General features: G+C 45.2%; 1 protein-coding gene across 3 annotated transcripts in view; it reads right to left on the reverse strand.

Annotated features, from left to right (window-relative positions):
* The window catches only part of LOC138452946 (phosphatidylinositol N-acetylglucosaminyltransferase subunit Q-like), a 718,081-nt gene that overhangs the window by 459,758 nt on the left and 237,888 nt on the right, over positions 1 to 20,435 (reverse strand). For all 3 annotated transcript variants that reach the window (XM_069605315.1, XM_069605313.1, XM_069605314.1), the window contains exon 4: positions 6,457 to 6,577. In XM_069605315.1, the coding sequence (XP_069461416.1) occupies positions 6,457 to 6,577 (121 nt within the window). The remainder of the gene's footprint in view (positions 1 to 6,456; positions 6,578 to 20,435) is intronic.

A 20,435-nucleotide genomic window follows, 5' to 3' on the forward strand; every position in this document is an offset into this window, starting at 1 on the left:
CTTTAAGATATGTTCACTTACTGTGCGTATATTGACACCCATGAATATGATGATTTTCGCTGTGGGGACAAACGTTCCCACACAGTGTGAAGCGAGAGAGCTGAGCTCATCCCCAGTCAAAACAACACTTTGTACAACAAACGTTGCAGCAGGAATAGGAAAAAAAACCTTATGATTTACAGGAAGGTATAACCTTACAACATCTCAGCAACAATCACCTAACCTGCTGAGTTGGCTTTGCGAAATTCTGCTATAGGATCCCCTAATATTCCCACACAAACCATTTTGGCCTGCTCAACCCCTCCAATCACGCCTCAGGGGGTACATTAATGAGACTGCCTTCTCATGTTGTAGTGAGCAGCACTTGATAAACAGTTATTATTTGGTTGGCGTTTATTTTGAAAGTGAAAATAATCGTTTCTAGACCAAAGTGAGTGCTGCTGGGCAAATCCTTTTATTATGCTATTCCTTATCTGCTAAAATTAGAAGACTGTAAAATGTGCAAAGGTCGTTTTCACAAATCAAAGTCTTCATGAGAAGAAAAGAAAGGCCAAGAATGGGCAAAGAGTACCCGAAATATTGCATAATTTACTACAATAATGTTGACTTGTAGAAATGTCAGATATTACTGGATTAACACATTCATAGTTATTCTCCAGAAAGTGTTCATAACATCTTGCGGTAAGCGACATTACCCTACATATACACGTAATGAAACAAAAGAATATTTGTGTTTTTACAATGGAAAAAACAGTTATCCATGACTTTCGAAGTGGGCAAACGGGAAAACACTGATAAACAGATTCTGAAACTTTGTGAAAGCACTGAAAAAACACCTACGGAAGTAAAAAATAATAAACCCCTAAAACAGGAAACCGTAATTCATAAATTCACTAGTAGACGAGACATCGCCGGCCAAGATTCGTCATCAAAGCCTCTGCAACAACAGCTTGTTCCAGGCGATCCCGTTTTCATTAGGAACTTCACCTGCAAGTGAAAGGATCCAAAATTCTAGGGAACTTTGAAGGTTTTTTTTATGCTACTCCCACAGCCCTCAAAGTCTCCGGCAGAAAGGCATGGATCCACAGTAACGACATCTGGAAAGCAAGGAGCTCCTTCGACCCCCCCCCCCTCTCCAGCAGCAGGATTAAGAGGGGGAGTAGGGGAGTATAGCTTGACTTTGTTAAAAATCCAATAACATCAAGGACTTCTTCTTTAAATCCATTTGGGTGACGGATATTATGGCGTCATCACGGAATCGAAAGAACACAGGCGAATTCAGACAGCATGTACTATATCTTGTTCTTCTCTTTTGTATCTTGTGTTTTATTAGCATTTTTTCAGTTTTTTTTCCTGGTTATAATGCTACTAATGCTGAAACCACTGAATCGTTAGGGAGAAGTAATGTTTCTAAACACATCAAAATGTTAGGGAGTGTAAATGTGTCCAGGTCCAGAGTTAAAAGGGAGATTGTGTATCCAAGAGTTATCCCAGGTAGATCTAATAGTGTGCATCACGGTGCAGAGGACAACATGTGGAATTGCCACATTAAGGCAGTGGGGAAAGAGAAATAGAGCAATCCCTGCTTTATCTGTTCATTCATTCCTTATCTAGCTGCAGCACCTTGGTTGTTTTTACCTCAAGAGATATCACCACAGGTAGCAAGTTGTTTAGTTCACCTAGCCTTATGCAAAGTGTAAGGCATCCTTAAGGTACATAAGAGTCAGATAGAGTGGATGGAAGTGAACACAACAGTATATGATAACAATTATGTGGAGTCAAACATGACAACAGAGGACAATGTTTCGAGTGATCTGGGATGGCTGTATGTGAGCAGATCCCTCATTGGATCCTCTTCGTTTTGGCGCGAAGGAGATTCTGGATAAAAGAAGGCATCTTACACCCATTCCAGGTCGATCTTCTGAGTTCACACCAAAATTAGTAAAGGATCCAAGTATCCTGACACCCAGAAGCAGAGCTGAGGGAACTGCTGGTGACACGCTGGACGGTTTGCAACCCTGAGCCCGCTGTCGTCCCGTTGGACCCCCTGTTTCTGATCGAACCTAGGTCTGCAAAGGCGCTCCGACCCATTGGAATAGTGGGACTAACTATTCTCGGCACCTCCAACTTAACCTCTAAGCGAGCCTCTTTGGAAGTGTTCCTGGGCCGCCCAGTGAACTGACCAGCTTGTACGGGACCTTTGCCCTGAACTGCCGCTGTCTCGAGTTGACACTTGAGCATTTGGAGACTGGAATTTGGAGATTACGCCTGAACCAGAGCATACGCGGTCACCGTGTCACCCAGCTGTGGTGACAAACTTTGTGGGTGCCTTGCTGCTGTGACCCCCCGGTGCACTCAGACCTGCTGCAGCAGAATTGGCCTGATCCCTTCATCAGGAGCGGATAAATCGCCACTGTCCCGCCACAGAATAATCCCTGGAACGCAGCCCCTGAAAGCCGCAGAACTGCGCTACTGCAGGATTTGAACTTGCAACCGAAGTGGACTCGACTGCCGAAGTTTGATCCGGAGTGCGCCGAGGGTCGGTGAGTACTTGCAACCGTTAGCAGTGGCCCATGGCACATCCATCCATTTTTACGCATGACTGTCCCCTGAGGGCCACGCTTCTTTATCAAGGTAGCCTGTGCTACCAAGCTATTCCTAACTCTTGGATCCTGTTCTGCCCTCTTGGGGAGACCCTCCTCGAATAATGGGTACTTATTCTTCACTGCCTCACCCACCTTCCCGAGTGGCTACAGACCCTGCAAGAGACCATGTTTTGACTTAACTGCATGATTGCGTGCGCCAGCACCGAAAGTACTTTTGAGCTCAAGGCTCCACTCATTTTAGGGACTGGACTGCCTCTTAGTTAGGGTTTGAACTGTGAAGGACTGCCTAAACAATATTTGCACTGTACGCCCCCATTCTTTGCAGGTTGTGGACCTATACTGTGTGCTATTCCTTTAGGCCATTGGTGACTATATATATGTTTAATAGTTAGAGTGGTGTTGGTTTGGTTATTACTGCTATTTGCTTTGTGTTTGTTTTAAAAGGCCTTTAATAAATGTATATGCATTTCTGATATATACACCTGACAGAGTAATTAGTAGTGTCATTTACAGTGTGTGCTTTCGATCACCCTCACTCCTCCCGAGACCTAGTCTTGACTGCCGCCAATGCTACCTTGATTGGTCTGGCTTGTCCAGAAGGATTCCCTGTTCCAGGAAACTAGGCTGGCCTTCTGAACCTCTGCCCACCAGGCCAGAGTTCAGAAATCCATCTCAACAATCTCATACTTGGGTATCAAAGATAAAGGGCAGAGCAGGTCTCACTGTGGAGGTAACTTACAGATAAAAGGTGCTGTCTTCTATGAAGGTATCTCTCAGGACTGAAATCTCTGCACTGGCTCCCAGTGGCTGCGAGGATTAAGTTCGAAAACCTCTGCATCGTCCTCAGGGTCAGTCGCTTCTCCAAGCACAAAGTTGGTGGTAGATCTCTCTTTTTGCTGGGGCCTCCCTATGGAACAACCTCCTCGCCTCCCTGAAACTTGAGGAAAACCATCTTCAGTTCCAGAAGCACCTGAAAACCTTACTCTTTCCTTCTGCTTTCTCTCCCCCTCTCCCCTGCTGAAGTCCTGGCTGATACTGAGACTGTACTGGTTACCTAGCCACCCATCTAATCTCAGGCCCAATCCCTGCCAGTTGCACACCTGCACTGCCTCCCTGGCAACCCCTGCACCTGGGGACTGTTTTCTGTATCCCTACAGTCCCCCACCAGCACTTATGCCTGCACTCACCCTGCACTTGCCATCAGATGGCCGTTCTTTTATTTATCTTGTTATTATCCCATGTACTATACTTTCTCCTCCCCCTCTTGCACTTTTCCTTTTTCCGCCCTTCACTTGCGCGATCTGAATGACACCTGGCCTAGTAAGATCGCTGTCTGTCTTCCCTCTGTTCCCCCTCCCTTGCCTCGTCGCGCCTTGAAACACTTGTGTATAGGCGCGTTATAAATGCCATATCATATCATATCAAGGTAAATTGGTCAAAGGGCTCATTGAATGCAGTGCAGGGCGAATGTTTGGGCTCCCCAAAAATGTGGTATTAAAATAAATGAAACTTGTTAGGCCATATGGGGCAAGTACTTGAATAGTTCGGCCTGGATTGATCAACATAAACCACCTGCTGAAGTCAGATAACTCAGTTTTCCTTGTGTTTCAGAAGCAACGGCAGCATGTTTGTAGGAGCAAATTCTAACTGCACTACAATTGTCGATCTTCCTGATATTGATGGGCGTACCGCTTCTCTCATCGACCTATACTGGGTGTGTGGTAGACTGGCGTACACACAACTACTGCTGTCCTGGAGAGGCGTTTGATCCATAGCAACCCTTCAAGCTCCCGTCCTGCTGGTACCTAATGTTAACAACACAGCAATCAGGAAGCATCCAATGACCAATCACATGTATTTATTGCATCAGAAGGTTCGCCGGTCTCCGAGCCTGCTGCGCCACCGCCGAGGTAACTATGTAACACATGAATCAGGTGACAAGTTAAGTTATATCTGTTAGATACTGTTACTGTGAACTTGTATTTGGTTTTGTTCACTGTGGGTGTGTGTTCAAAGATGCACACCCACACCGCATATACACACACTTATTCCTTAATAAAAAAAGATTTTAAAATAAATGAGTTCGGTGACAAGCTGAATGAGCTACTGCAGGAGCATATGTTGTTCAGCAGTAATTAAATGTTTTTTGCTTTTCACTCCTGGGATGCAAGCAGGGGCAAATGCCAAGTGGTTGCAAATAATGAGATGGAAGCTCATTCAAATGGCCAATGACACTGAGAATGGGTTAAGTGTGATTGGGGAAGAACTTCTGGCCATAAAACTAACCACCTTGCAGAACCGTTTTGTCCTCAATCTGTTAACTGCCATGGAGAGGGGAGGTTGCGCAAAACTAAGTACTTCTTGCTGCACTTACATATCCTCCAATGATGTTGACAATCTAAGCTGCACACAGGCAATACAAGCTTTGCACACTATGCGCACCACCATGTAGAATGGGGTGGGGTACAGAAAGATGACTTGTTCTCATGGGTGCCCTCATGGATGAGTAATCTCCTCAAAGTACCAAAACCTGTTCTTGTTTTGCTGCTTGCTCTTTTTTGCACTTGCCTACTGGTGATGCAAAAAAGTGATGGTAAAGACAATGCCGCTCACTACAAAATCAATCTACGAGACCCCTCCTGGGAGAAACGCCCATACACAAACTGACAAATGGACTGGCAAGGACATGGCCTAGCATAGTTGAACTTGGTCACACAATCAGCCCAGAAGGAACACTTTTAACTGCCCTAATGATCCTGAGAAATGTTTTGAAACTTGCATTGATCCTACTGCTGATGGGAATTTTTTTTTTTTTGCCAAGTAGCCTAGAAGAATATAGAGGGGATTTGAGAAACGTTGTGAAAGTGTGGGTACCAAAAACTCCTTTTGACAAGATGGAGGAGAAAGGTGGTGTAGTTGATAGATCAACTAGGGGGGGGGGGGGCGCGTTAATATGCATGTGCAACGTTCTAAATGAAGGAGGAAATATAAGCTGCAAGAATACTATTGAAGTGAACTCGTCTGCCATGTGTTGAATTCACCTCTGACATTTTATTAAATTAAGTTCAGGTCTGGTTAATTAGTGAATTAAGTTTGGGCCTGTTGAACATTAATGCAGGGAATGTTTCTGCTATTTCATTGAATTTCTTTTCGTTTCTGCTACATCATAGAGTCTCTCTGGACTTCCAAGTACCCGGCACTATGTCTGGGCAGCACAAATACGAGTTATTTTCCAAAGAATTAGGTCTTGATTATACTTTCTCATGAAGCCTTCCCCAAGGAAGCCAAGCACACCATGAAATAACGGTTTGTGTACTTGGCATATGAACACGAGTACATGATAGTAACAAGGATGCGTTTAACAAGGGAGAGCAGCAGGTTTTTGGGAATCGCCGGGGTTGCCAAGATGTCTAGTCAGGCCGAAGGCAAGATTACTGCATCTAGTTGTTGCTGGGTCTCGCTCTCCCCCCTGGCTGCACGTTAGGTCTTCTGCAATGGGATGCACATAGAATGTTATATATTGTAGCCAGAATGTACTTACACCTAATGTCTAGAATATATAGTAATGCATTCTAATTTTGTGGTTTTTGTCTTTAAATACTGTAGCCCAGTGTGGGCGGGTCGAGAGTTTTCATGCCACGAGACCCGCTGACCTCCTGGACGTTATTGCATTTGCATTAAACCAGTGCTTTTTGCAATTTGTGCACCTCTATTATTTTCTGAAAATTACTAAGAGTCTACAATATCAAAGCAGGCAAGAGGATAATTGTTTACAGAACAAATGGATTCAAACAGCTGAAGGTACAAGCAGCAGAACTGAGTGACTCAGAAAGTTTCTCACAAAACTTACATCTGCAACAGGGATCAGCGTGTCTGCCAATTGCCCAATTCGATTCTTCTGATAGAGCCAGGACATCAACATGAGGCCCAGTGCCACGTCCAGCAGAAGTGAGACCAGAATGTTGGCCTTCCTAGGGATACAGATCACATTGTCAGACCAGAGTAGAAAAGAGATCAAGGTGGAATTGTATTACCTTGTAAAAGTAGTTTAATAGTTTGTACTAGTGTTCACAGGAACTAGAGGGAATTTTATGGTGTATAAAGGTACAGCACATGCCATAGGAGTATCTTCATGGTGCTGAATCTCTGAAGAATGCAAATGAACAAGCCCATGAAAGCACACTGAAAGACATTCCATGACCTCAACTTCACGGATACCTAGGTGAAATGGGGCTTCCAAATTTCACAGCTAGCATAGGGAGGGGCCAACCACCACTAGTGCATTTATGGTAGTTAAAGACATTCATGAGTTTTAAGGTTAATGGTGCCCTCGGTATTTGACCTTGAGCTTAGGGATCCTGTGGACCACTGTCAAATAATTAAACCCGACTGAGTTAGCTTTGCGATTGGTAGCAATGGAGAAAAGGGGAAAACCTGGGCAACCAGTGGGGCTGGAACCACTGAGGTTCAATCCACGCCATGAAAATAACATGCTTACAGTGCTCGAGTGCTAAGAGTTACACTACAGGATGCCGTCCCTGCACATGCAATATCTGATGTACAAGGTAATGCCTTTAAAGCCAGATTGTATTTATTACTGGAGAGAAACTGATTTGCAGGAAACCTTAGTTTATGTTGAAAATATTAAGGACTGAGCCAAAGATTGCATAGATCATTATTCCGTGAGCCACAAACTTGCATTGCTTGTCCAGAAGAGTATTTTGTTTGCCTTTTTCCAGGTTACTGAAATGATATTTCCCAAAGAACACCATGGACCTATCATCTTCTTTCTACTGCAACATAATGTTAACTATTCATTTTGCAAGGAAAAGGTCATATTTATTTTAAGAGCTTGACTCACACTGATTGTATGTTAAATTATTGCTTACCCAGTTGCTGCAGCGTGATTCATGTGACGGGGTGCCTGCTACAAACAACCATGTTGACACTTAAGGCAAGTGCAAGGGTGTTTATTGGAATTGGAAATTGGGTAAGCAGGATCCCCAGTGTGCTTAACCTAAGAGGTCAATCTAGCAGCAAGCTGCAGAACTAGTAAAAATGGGTTCTACCCATAACCCCAAAGTACAGTATTACAGATTTGTACGTGTAGCATGCACTTTGCCCAAAAATATTTTGGGAGGTATACACATGACACAGTTGCCCGTTGTGGATTGATTTGTTGAAGATCCTGTCACTGGTGTGCATTCATCCTGACATTGCAGTACATTCAGTCGACATGCATTGCAACACATTGTCTTTTTCAAAGCTGACACAGTTAATCATAATGAAAACAAAAAGTGTATAACCATTAGTTTAGTAACATAACAATATAGATGAGCATATAATCAAACGGAAAAGGTACATACCAGTGGCAGGATGGAAATGCAGATAGGGAATACAAACAAAACACAGGAGAGACAGAAACTGGTATTGAATAGGCTGTTTCTATAGTATTCTTTAAACACCAGAACACTGATTTGTGTCTCTTAAATGTGTTGTGCTAAAGATTAGACTTCAGAACTTTTTACATGCCTGTTAGCCAGGTCTGTACATGCGTGAAGCACCCTAATGCTGGTACATGCGCAAGCACTGAATTACACCTGTATATCCATTCATTGTGTGTTAGACTTTCCCACACCCCGAGTGACTTAGTGGTGATTGGCTTTTTAAATAAGTGCATATTGGTTGATGCCATGTGGAAATATTTATTAAACTCTGAAAAACCATTGGCCAAATTGGGTGGCTTAAAATCAAGCTCACCATGATCACTGAGTAAAGGTGCTCTGCAATATGAATTGAGAAAGTCAAATATCTGATATTGTGCATGGTAAATATCATTCCCAAACTAGAGCTATCTCCATGCAGCATTTCAATATAATTACTTACCCTGTACCGTTGTAACTTGTAATTAGATGATACAGTAGCAGTTTATCAGCTACTATTCAAGTACTGCGTGAATTAATAAGTATCATTGTATTAGTTATAAATTCACTGCCCGCGACTGACTATATGATAGAAAATCCCCTATCTTACCTTCATGTGGTGTATTTCGTGTTCCACTACCACTACGAACACAGATTTCAAGAATAAGTGGCTGTAATAAACACAAGTGTCCCATGAGTAACATTATTAAGCGCTATAGTCTTGCGATGTTATATGCTTGACTAAGTAGATACGTTGCACAATACTATTTTATCTTGTGCTCAATACATAGTTTTAATCTAAGGCCACAATCCCAAAATTAGTAAACCTTAGAACTGCACAGATACAACACTCAGCTAGTAATCAGATGTCCTGTTAGGAGTCATCTGGAAAGGTAACCCGCCTCACTCAGCATGCAAGAACCATTTTGGACTCTTTCCGTGCGTGCGTGTGACTAGTGGGGGTTCTCTTCCGCGTTATTAGTACAACTCACTAAATGTCACATAAGTTAGATTCTGTAAATTAGTTCCCATTCCTGATCTCAATGTGTATAATAATTACGTCTAGTCTAAAGCCGGCACATTGTATTTAGGATCCCGTTATGCCAGTACTATGCAGTAAATTAATAACTACATCAGTGCTAGCATGAATTATGCAGCATTTTGGGTGCTTCATAAGTACACTTATTGTATTGATAATAACAAAATGCAATACATGTATCAGTATTAGGTAACTTGTTATGATAACAAGTGGTATAAGTATGCACAGAACCAGGACACCTAATTGGATTGGATTTTACAATAGAAGCATACATTTTTCAGACGAAAAAGAACAATGATGGATAACAGCCTAGATACCATTACAAGAAAAAGTGCATTTCATGTTCTGAATTAAGACCTTCAGTGATACTATGTCATAGACATATAGATTCTGATTCCAAGCGTCTCAGTAGGAGTGTCAGATCACCCCCACATTTACCACAATTGGCTTTAGTAAGCCCTATGAATCCGAGTCCAATTTTATCATGCATCTGGTGATATTTTTACCAATGTTTTGCTAGGGGTAGCCTGAGGCCCTGACTACCGAGACACTGTATAGGTGTTCTCTAATTCGTATTCTTAGAGGTCCGATAGAGCTTCCAATGTATAGTTTTTTTTTTTTTTCTTTTTTTTTTTTTAACACACAAATAATAGCGTAAACTACATGCATGGTTTTACAATTGATGAGATCATTAATCTGAATTTCAATGCTTATAATGTATATGAATTGATCACAGTCTTGAGCAAATTGGCACATAATATAAGTGCCGCACTTTTGGAACCCCTTCAACGTTTTCAGCCAATCACTTCCTCCAGTTTGGTTTATTTTGGAATCATCTAGAAATGAGGGACACTACATTTCTTGTTTTATTTTTGTTTTTTTTAACTTCTGTTTAACTTCTGTTTATTATTTGTCAACAACAGTATACATGTCATACCAAAGCATCACAGTCGAATATATTCGAGAACTCAAGAGAACAATAGGGTCACTCCTACAAAAACAAGTACAGATAAGCTTAATAACCTTGACAATGCTAAGCATCAATATTCTGTACGTTCTTGCCATATTTGTTTGTTTTGTTTGTTTTATTCGTATTTATATAGCGCACAACAGCCCGAGGACATTGTGGCACTTGTAACAGTACAAAGCTTAGTTACTTAGTTACATGGTCATTAGCAGTATATATACAGGTTACAATATAGTTATATTACATTTGTGTTATATTACAATATACATGGCAGAGGTGGAGGAGGCAGTCCTCCACTTGCTAGTTGAGGAGAGTGGCCTTGAGGTTGTTGCGGAAGACGGAGATGGAAGTTTCAGCTCTAAGGGTGGCAGGGAGTGAGTTCCAGAGTTTCGGTGCAATATAGGAGAAGCCTAGACCTCCTGCTGTGGCTCTCTTTATGCGTGGTATGTGTAGCTGGTTGGTGTACTGAGCTCTGGTCAGGCGAGTGGATGTGGTCCTTGATATTGCTTCAGATAGGTATGCTGGAGTGGTTTTGTTGATGCATCTGTGAGTGATGGTGAGAATTTTCAGAGTAATATTGTCTTTGACCTGGAGCCACCGTGCTTCACGTCTGGCGTGGGATATATGGTCTCTTCGAGGGATGCTCATGGCGGCTCTGAGGGCATAGTTTTGTGTGGTTTGCAGTCTGTCAATGTTTTTGGCAGAGGTGCCAGCTAGGAGGGTGTTGCAATAATCGAGTTTCGCTCATATAGTTGCTCTCGCTATGGCCGAGCGGTTGGGGGTGGATAAGTAGGGTTTAATGGCATTGATGAGTTTGGTGCTGAATGCTGATGCAGAGGCTATGGCGCTGACTTGTTTGTTCATCGATAGATTTGCATCAATGTGAACACCTAGAGTCTTGACAGAGGATGATACGGAGATGGTTGAGTTGTCTATGTTGAAGTTGTTGTATTGGGGGCTTAGTTTCAATAATGTGTGTCTGGCCCAGGATGAGAATTTCAGTCTTCTCCCCGTTAAGACAGAGGCCATTGATTGCCATCCAAGCTTGGATAGTGGCATAGATATTGTGAAGGGCCGTGGCATCTTGATGAGAGTCCAGATAGGGGTAAAAGTACTTGAGTGTCGTCTGCATAGTTTGTATATGCAACACCCATGGAGTCAAGTAGGTCGAAGAGGGGTTTTGTGAAGAGGTTATAGAAGTTGGGGGCTGTACAAGATCCTTGGGGGACACTGCAGTTTATAGTGGTAGGATCTGCGTTAGCTGTGTCGGAGTAGACCTTCATGGCTCTTCCTTCAAGGAAGGAAGTGATCCAGGATGCTGCTTGATTAGAGAAATGGGCTGCATGGGTGAGGTGGTGGGTGTTTGGTGATTTACCAGGTCAAAAGCAGCTGATAGGTCGAGAAGGAGGAGCAGGGCAGGTTTGCCTTTGTCCATGATCTGAGAGATTTGATTTTTTAGGTCTAATAAGGTGGATTCTGTTCTATGCCCGACACAGAAGCCAGATTGTCTTTTGCCTAGTATGGAGTTAGCTTCTATGCATGATTGGATCTGGATGTGAGCTGCTTTGTCCAGGATTTTTAGGAGGAACGGGACTGTCATTATCGGTCTGTAGTTGTTGGGTTGCGCTGGGTCAAGTGTGGCCTTTTTTTGGAAGTGGCCGCACCCAGGCTTCCTTGAGATTGTTTGGGACAGTTCCTGTTTGGAAAGATGCGTTAATGAAGGCAGTAATAAGGGGTGCTAGGTCATTGGCGCATTCCTTGATGATTTTGGGAGGGCAAATGTCTGCTTTGCAGAGGGATAGTTTGAGGTTTTTGATGAGGTTAAGGACCTAGGGTTCAGTGACGTCTCTGAAGGAGAATTGAGTGTGATTGAGATCACTACGCTTGTCTTGTGTAGGGCGTTTGGTTTTTTGGTTTGGGAGGGCTTTGCAGTGGTTTTGAGGATTTTGTTCTGGGGGAGTTTTATTTTGTTGACTATGGCGGACTGAATGCTGGCACACCAGGCTTTGTCTTAACTCTCCTCAGCGGTAGCCGGGGGAGTGACTCATTCATTAAAGATTGTGAATAGTTCTTTAGCTTGGGAGTTGGCCTTTGAGATCCTATCATTGAAGGAGCTGGATTTTGCTGCTAAAATGGCTTTTTTATATTGGAGGGCTATTTGTTTGAAGAGGCTCTTATTTAGATCACTCGGATCCGTTTGCCAGTTTTTAAGCGACTGACGCTTTTGAAATCTGAGGGTTTGGAGTTCTTCCGAGAACCAAGAGTTGCAGTGAAATGATTTTTTTTCCTTCTTGCTTTCAAGTGGGGCTATATAGTTTATGGCATTGGTGAGAGTATCATTGAATATAGCTGATAGTATATTTGGGTCCTGAGAGAAAGCTGGTGCTAGGCAGGGGCTTTTAAGGTGGGGACGCAAGTTGAGTTTTTTAGAACTTATTGTGGCAGGTGGTGCGTGGGTGAGAGTCTTCGGTTTAGGGTTGGTGGGGATGAGGAATTCGATGCATGCGTGGTCCGTCCATGGAAGGGCAGTGTTTGAGGTAATGTTGGATGCACAGTTTCGATCCATGACCCAGTCAAGGGTGCAGCCTTTGGAGTGAGTGGGGGGAAGGACTCCTTGGGAGAAACCCAACTCTGCGAGTTCTTTAGCTAGGGTTGCGGCGGATTTATCCTTAGGATCATTGTATCCTAAATTTAAGTCTCCTCATAGAAGGATTTTTGAGGACTTTTTAATGTTGTTGCTGAGTCGATGGGAGAGGTGCTCTTGGAAGTCAGCTTGGAGTCCGGGAGGTCTGTATAGGATGTGGATGTTGATTAGATTACTGGGGGAGAGCGTAAGCTTGGCTGATAGGATATCAGCATTACCACCCCATGTACTATGGTCAGCTAATCTAATGGATAGTGAGTCTTTGTGGATAAGGGTGACTCCCCCTCCAATCTTATCACATCTATCTTGCCTAAGGATGGTGTAGCCTGTGGGTAGGGCTAGTGCGATGGCTGGACAAGAGGCATCATTGAGCCAGGATTTGGTGATGCATAGTAAATCCAGATTAAGTGTGGATAGTATATCATTTATCTCGAGGGCATGTGCAGGTAGGGAGCGTACGTTCAGTAGTGCACATTTAAGAGGTGGGTGTTGTGTGCCTTTGATGTTTTTGTTTGTACTAGTATGGGGTGAAGTGTGCTTGTTGTGGTGTGTGGTAGTGAGGGGGCTTAGTACAGGTTGGGGTTGGTAGGGGGAGAGGGGCAGTGCCTATGCTCATCTTAGTGTGGGGTAGTGGTGCAGTGCGGGTGCCTTATCTGGTGTTTCTAGTCGTGATGGGTGTGGGTGAGCAGAGTAAATACCTAGGAAGTGATCGATTTCTGAGATTGCAGAGTCTGGTGGCTAGGCTAGATGGCCGAGACTGTGTGATGTTGTAGTCTGGTGCTGCGGCATGTGAATTAAGTGCCGGGCGCTGAGTGAGGTATGCTGGGGATATGTGGGGAGGCGTAGAGGCCATTAAAGTGAGGGCTATAAGGATGGCTGTTAGGCTGGCTGAGCGGAGTGTGGCAGGGAGAGTGCGGGAGAGTGAAACTATGCTATGATTGGAAGGTGCACTCTTGGGCATCATGATAGTGGAGAGTGGATGTGTCTGTGTGTGCAGCTGGTATGTGACAGAAATGACAGGGGGATTGTGCGACTAGTGCTAGGTAGTTCAGAGGCAGGTCACAAGTGGGTCACAATTCAACAAAATACAATGCCTAAATTTGATTTTCTAAGTGGGGCAGGCAGAGGCTAAATGGTGGCAGGGCATAATAGGTAGCATTTGGTTGCACAAGAGGATACATTAAAAGCGGATAAGCAATACTGGTAAATGCGCTAAATAGTATAGTGAGATATTATATATCAACAATAGACCAGGTGATGGCATGCAATTGTCCAAAGTCAGTGAAAAGCAGAGGCACCCACGTGGTGTACCGCATGAAGGAATTAGGTGGAAAGGTTAGGTTCTGGGGAGGTGTGGGCAAGCTGCAGGGTCAGGGCAGGCTTACCAGAAAATGGGCAGAGTCCTTGGCCCAGGCCTCAGGTGCCTCCGGACAGGATCCAGACAGGAAAAAATCCTTGTGATGAGGATCCTTTGGATGAGGGGGCCGTCGTTCACCTGCCGGCGCCTGATTGGCCTTCTGTAGTTGCAGTTGGATGTCATGTGGATGTCATGTGGTCGCCTTCTAGGCAAGGAGGAGATCGGCCATGGTATATCATGCACACTTAACACATCACTCTACCCCTGGGCCAACCAGGCCTATCCCTCCCTCTTCCCCCCCTAATCCTAACCATGGTCGGGTTGGGTTGCGAAGATATAAACAGAAGGTGCGCATGAGCGTCTGTTTGACTACTATATATATGTTGCTATCTGTGAGGACGCTGGGGCGTTCGTAGGCGGGCATGTAGTACTATGATGTTAGGATCTGGCTATCAGGTAATTTCCCCACAGCAGGGTAATGTATATTGATGGTTTTTTGTGAGGTATTATATGAATAGGTCTAGCAACTCCCAGAGCTTGTCTGCCCGCATTGTATTAGTCGATTTCTGCCATTTGAATGAGTTTCGTTCCAGGGTGCAAATCCTGGCAAGCAGGTCTGTCCATTGCGGTTTTGAGGGTGGGGACATCGATTTCCATAGTAGGACTAGGAGTTTACGGGCAGTGAAAAGTATAATGCTTATGTCCCTGCATACCAGTGAGTCTGCATGCCAATCAGTGTAGTCGGCCCTAAACAGCATGGAGTCGGGAGATAGTGACAGATGTGCGTCTGGGAAATGTGAAGTCACCTGTCTGTGAACCATTTGCCAGTATTGCTTCAGTCTCGGGCAGGACCACAGAATATGCCCCATAGTGCTTAGCTCTGTGCAACGGCGACAACAGAGAGGAGAGAGTGTCAGCCCATTCTGGCCGGTGTGTAATACATTTGTTGGACTATCTTGAAATGGATTTCCCTGTTTTTAAAGTTTACAGAGGTCCCAGGTATGGCTACGAAATAGTCAATGTCTCCTGTCTCTACTGGGGTGCCGAGATCTGTAGACCAGTTACTACCAGTTACTTTCGGTGGGGGTTTGCGAGGCCAATAAGGATAACTCTATGCCCCTCCAGCTAGTATCTCCCATATTCAGCCACCGTTTTACCCAGCAGATTTGAGCGGCCCGATAATAGCTCCCCCACGATGAGAGGGCTAAGACACCGTCAGATTTAGCAGCGTTAAGGATAGTTGTTCGTAAACGCGCCTTCTTGCCTTGCCACACGAATCTGGAGATGGCAGTTTCCAGTTCTTTATACATCTTGGGGGACGGGGCTACATGGTATCATCATAGCCAGGTAGATACATTTGGGCATAGAGTTCATCTTTACCGCATTTATTCTACCCGTTAGGGATAGGGGTAAGGGCTCCCATTTTAACTGATCAGCACGGATTCGTTCCAAGGTGTGGGGGAAATTGAGATCCCGAATGTTCTCAATAAGTGCGCTGACTTTGATCCCCAGGTATGCAATATGTTGTAATTGCAGCCGAAAGGGGGCCACCCCTCCTGGATACCAAGGAATGCCCTGTCTTAGTGGGAGCATTTCGGATTATGCCCAGTTTTTGGTACCCTGCCATCGGACCATTTCCTCGCAGGACATACTGATCTTGTGGGTGAGATGAGGGGGTCTTACCAATATAGAACAGGAGATCATCCGCGTAGAGGGAGAACCAGTGTTCCTCCTTTCCCCGCCATAGTCCTTACAAATGAGGATCCGTGCGCAATTTAACTGCCACCGGTTCTATTGATAGGGCATAGAGCAAGGGTGATCGCGGCCAGCCCTGACGTGTGCCCAAATGGAGGTCAAATGGAGCCAATGTTATGCCATTAGTGGTCACTGAAGCCGTCGGTTCAGTGTATAGTAGGCTAATTAAATCAATACGAGCGGGGGGGAGGCCATACTCGGCAAGCACCAGAAACTAAGTCCCAATGGAATGCCTTCCTAGCGTCAATTGCTAGGATTGCGCTCCCCTGTTCCGAATAGCTGGCAATGAAACATGTACGTGTATAGGCGCGTTATAAATGCCATATCATATCATATCATATCATATCAATGATATGGAGCAATCTGCACGTTATCCCCCAAAAGCCTTTTACAGATGAAACCAGTTTGTCCTATGAGCCTGAGGTGTGGCAGAACGGACTATTTTCTGCGCTAGACATTTCGCTAGGATTTTTGCATCAGAATTTATGAGTGATACAGACCGATACGAGCTGCATTCATCGGAGGGGGGGTGGTCGCCCCTTCTTGTGAAATACCACTATGTTTGCGGCCAACATTGATTGTGGCAGCCGGCCTATACATGCTGCTTCAGCGAAGACTTCCTCCAGTTTGGGGGCAATATCATCGCCCATGCTTCTGTAAAAATCTATTGGGATTCCATAAGGCCCAGAGGCCTTCCCCGGTGATAGGGCTTGGATGGCGCAGTCTACATCTGCCAATGAGATGGGGTGGCTAAAGCTTCCCGTTGTGCCAGGGTGACTTTGGGTAAAGTAATGGAGCACAAGAATTCTTGTATCTTTTGATATGATATTGATTCAGGGGCTGTGTATAGATTTGCATAGTACTTTGCAAACTGGGCATTGATGTCTTTATCTCCCACTAGGGAGTTCCCACGTCCATCCCGAATAGTGGTGATCGTCTGGGCCGCTTGCTGTTGTTTCAGGGCGAATGCCCTCAAGTGCAGTGGTCTGTCATTTTCAAGGTAGTAGTTTTGGGACCAGCTCGAATATGACTTTTGGACTCTGCTAGTTGTTAGATCTATGATTTCTGACCTAATAGAGCGTATGTGTGTAAGATTATGTTGGTCGGGTGTTTGTGTAGTTTCTCGAGAGCGGTTAAGTCAGTGAGGACCTGAGTTTCCTTATCTTTACACCGTTTGAGTTTGTATGCCCATCTAGATATGCATTGGCTCCACAAGAAGGCCTTGAAAACGTCCTAGCAAGCGTATGTATCCTATGAAGAATTTAGATTCAAGATCCAGAACCCCACCATGTCTACTTTGATGTGCTATATGAAATCAGGGTATGTTAATGCCCTCATATTAGGATGCCAAGATGGGGCTTTCCGGGGCTACCTGGGAGCCACCCGGAGCCGCACAGGGGCGTGATCAGAGACAGTAATAGGTAGCATTGAGCAGTCGTCCACATTATGTAGAGCGTTGGTTGGAACCAGCCAACAGTCTATCCTTCAATAGCTGTGGTGACTATGGGAATAAAATGTGTAGTCCAAGCGCACACCATGTATGTGTCTCCATGCATCCCCTAAACCCAAGTCTGCCAATAGTGTGCAGAGGGTGGTTTGTTTTTTCCACTTCACGGGGCCCTCAATGCCTGTGCACTGACGATCCAATGTGGGGTCAATAGTGACGTTGTGGGGTCAATAGTGACGTTGAGATTCCCACCCACGAATGTTAGTTTCCCCAGGTAGGGTGCACAAGCAGCAACGGTGTGAGTGAAGAAGGCCGGGGTATCTGTTGTGGGGGCGTATATAGGGAGGAGTGTGACGGAGTGATGGTGCAATTGACCCTTCATGATGATGTATCTGCCCTCTTTATCTGAGATGGTGTTCTGTAGTAGGAATGGGATTCGTCTGTGGATCAATATGGAGACTCCCCCGTTTACTGCGGTATGGAGCGTGAGCCGCTGCGCTGACCCACCCTCGTTCCAGTTTTCTCGATTTGCCTTATTCAGGTGGGTTTCCTGAAGAAACACAACACCCCTTTGAAGGTCCCTCATATGTTTCAACACCCGCCTTCTTTTGATGGGATGCCCCAGTCCTTGCACATTAACGGCTATCAATGCGAGTGTAGACATCTACGTATAAAGGAGGGATTAGCCCACCGTCATCAGCTGTGTAGCCTCCCTCTGCCACATAAAACGGTTATGGAGGGCATAGAATTGTGGCAATGATCCAAAAAGCTTGACCCATGCAAGGTCGCTCCTAGGGTCTGCCCAGAAGCTAGAGGTCGGGCCATACATATCATTCTGAACAGTATTTGAAGCATTCTTAGTGTTAATGTGAATGTCTGTGACAGTATTAGTGTTAATGTCAATATCAAGCACGGCCACTGTGGCCGCAGGAGGCTGGAGCCACAGACGTACATATACATATATATATCTCCTTTAGTGAGTCTGCGTCAGATGGCGTTAGCTCAGGTCCCGGTGCAACACACCAGGCTGCTTCTGAACTGGTATCTTGGTGCCGAGAATCAGCTGCTAGGCCCGTGGCCCCCGTTTACCTTCACTCTATGCTCTGCATGCTGTTCTCATTGTTCAGCAACGGGTTGGCTGGTCATTTCACTGGCCCCCTTCTGCATGTGATCAGGGCCCCTAAGGCCCCTCCCAGGTCTTTGCCACCTGCCTTTGTTCCAGGGGTAACGCTGAACATATGTTGTTGCCAATGGGACCGCTTGAGCTCCCTGAGCAGCAGTGTGTGGGAGGTCTGCTGTGACTATATTTTGCCGTTGTAGAAATCGCCATGTGTCTTCGGCATCCTCGAACAAGTGCCACTGGCGATCGAACTGTATACACCACACCGCCGGAAATTTAAGGTAGTGGCTGTAATCTTGCCATTTGTATGGGAGGATAGGTCTGTAGGACCCCTCCCCCACATTGCCCACCTACGTGAGGCTCGTGGATCGTCAGCGGCCCCCCATGCACCTGGGACTGGAAGGCAGGATGGCTGCTGATCGACACATAAGGCCACACGACCCGTAGTGTAACGTATCATAGATGCCATTTTGAGAACGCCAAGACTCCATTTTAGATGTACTGACCAAAGCCCAAGCGAGACAGCCTGCATGCGAAAGCTGTAGCTTGGCCCCCGCTAACTGCGCACAGAGAGCCATGCACTTGCCCCGCGCCTCCACCGAATGGCAGATCCGCTGAAGGCCCGTTCTCACAAGCAACCAGACACGAACAAGTATCAGAACAAACACTGTATCATTTACCTTCCGCAGTACATCACTGCCCTAGAAGTGACCTGACTTGTAGCCAGAGTCTGGAAAATAACAAGAACCATCCCAATCAAACAAGCCTCGACCCTGCATCTAACCCCCAACATTTAAAATATATGGTGCCCATGACCTCCCTCCATGAACCCCTGCCCAGATTCCCCCAGATGAAGTGCTAACTGCACATACCAAACCCCAACGGTTCAAAGGGTTGGTTGTAAATGATAAAATGGGTGTTGGGAAGGGATGAAACTTATAAAGTAATTAAAGCGAGGATGACCCCCGACCGCTGCCAGACACCATGTGCCCTGAAGGTTTAATGAAAGCTCTCAATAGATCCCACCTTGTGCTAACTAATGATTGCTGCTAATGTACAAAGGATAAAGCGAAAAAGCAATACATAGAATACTTGTGTATAATGTAGTGAAACACGTTTTAAAAGTGCGACGGCCCTCAAGGGTGTTGAGCTAGTTTCTGCTATAAACGAAAATGTAAATGAACATATTGCTTCCATGCTCCCGAGTACACGACCCAACCTGATGCTACCTCACGTTTATTATTCATCTGTCTGTTTTATGAATTATCAGTATGTGTTGAACTAACGTTATGTATCGCATATGCTACTGCCAACCTCTAGTGCCACGAATGAAGAAGTATACGAATTTGTAAACGATAGAAATATGTAATCATCTTAATGCTACTAACTTTAGCATCCATCCCCTCCTAAGGTATATTGTGCAGCCCAGTGAATAGAGAACTGCTTGGAGTTACAAGGCCATCTCCCCCTCCTCCCGCCAAGGCCTGCCAGGGCTTGCTGGTGTTCGAACAGCATAGCCTGGCCTACCCACATTTCTGCTGGACCAGCTTCAAGTATTTACCTCCCCCATGTCAGAGGCCGCCATGGCTTTGCCAAGTGAATTATGTGCTACCTGGTCCTAAATCCCACTGCCTTGAGGGGCCAGATATGTGCCCTTACTGATCCAATAGTACTCCAGTTCACCCCAAGTTAACAGGCCATAGAGACAGTTATTCACCCCTGTACTAACATGTTGTAAAACAATCCCTCACCACATCTAACAGAATAGAATGAAAAGGCAGCTTACCCCGTGCCCTTATGAGACCGGGTCATTAGGTCAAGAGTAATTGTACACTGATGTATTGGTGAAGCTTCACATTGCATGATGTCTCTCCTGTCTCCCACTTGATCTTAGATTAACGCATTGTAGGATTTGCAGGACAACTGGAATGGTATAACATGATGTGTGTGTGTGTATGTGTGGCCACAAAGGCAAAGTGTTAGCGCAGCCAATAATCATCGACACAGACCGCGTCCGGCCTGGCAGCTCCACCCCGACAAGCCCAGCTGACCCGTCCACCCCACGTTGGCACCACAC

This window comes from Ambystoma mexicanum, chromosome 4p (genome assembly GCF_040938575.1).
Source record: "Ambystoma mexicanum isolate Mex_15411 chromosome 4p, UKY_AmexF1_1, whole genome shotgun sequence".
Taxonomy (NCBI): Eukaryota; Metazoa; Chordata; class Amphibia; order Caudata; family Ambystomatidae; genus Ambystoma; species Ambystoma mexicanum.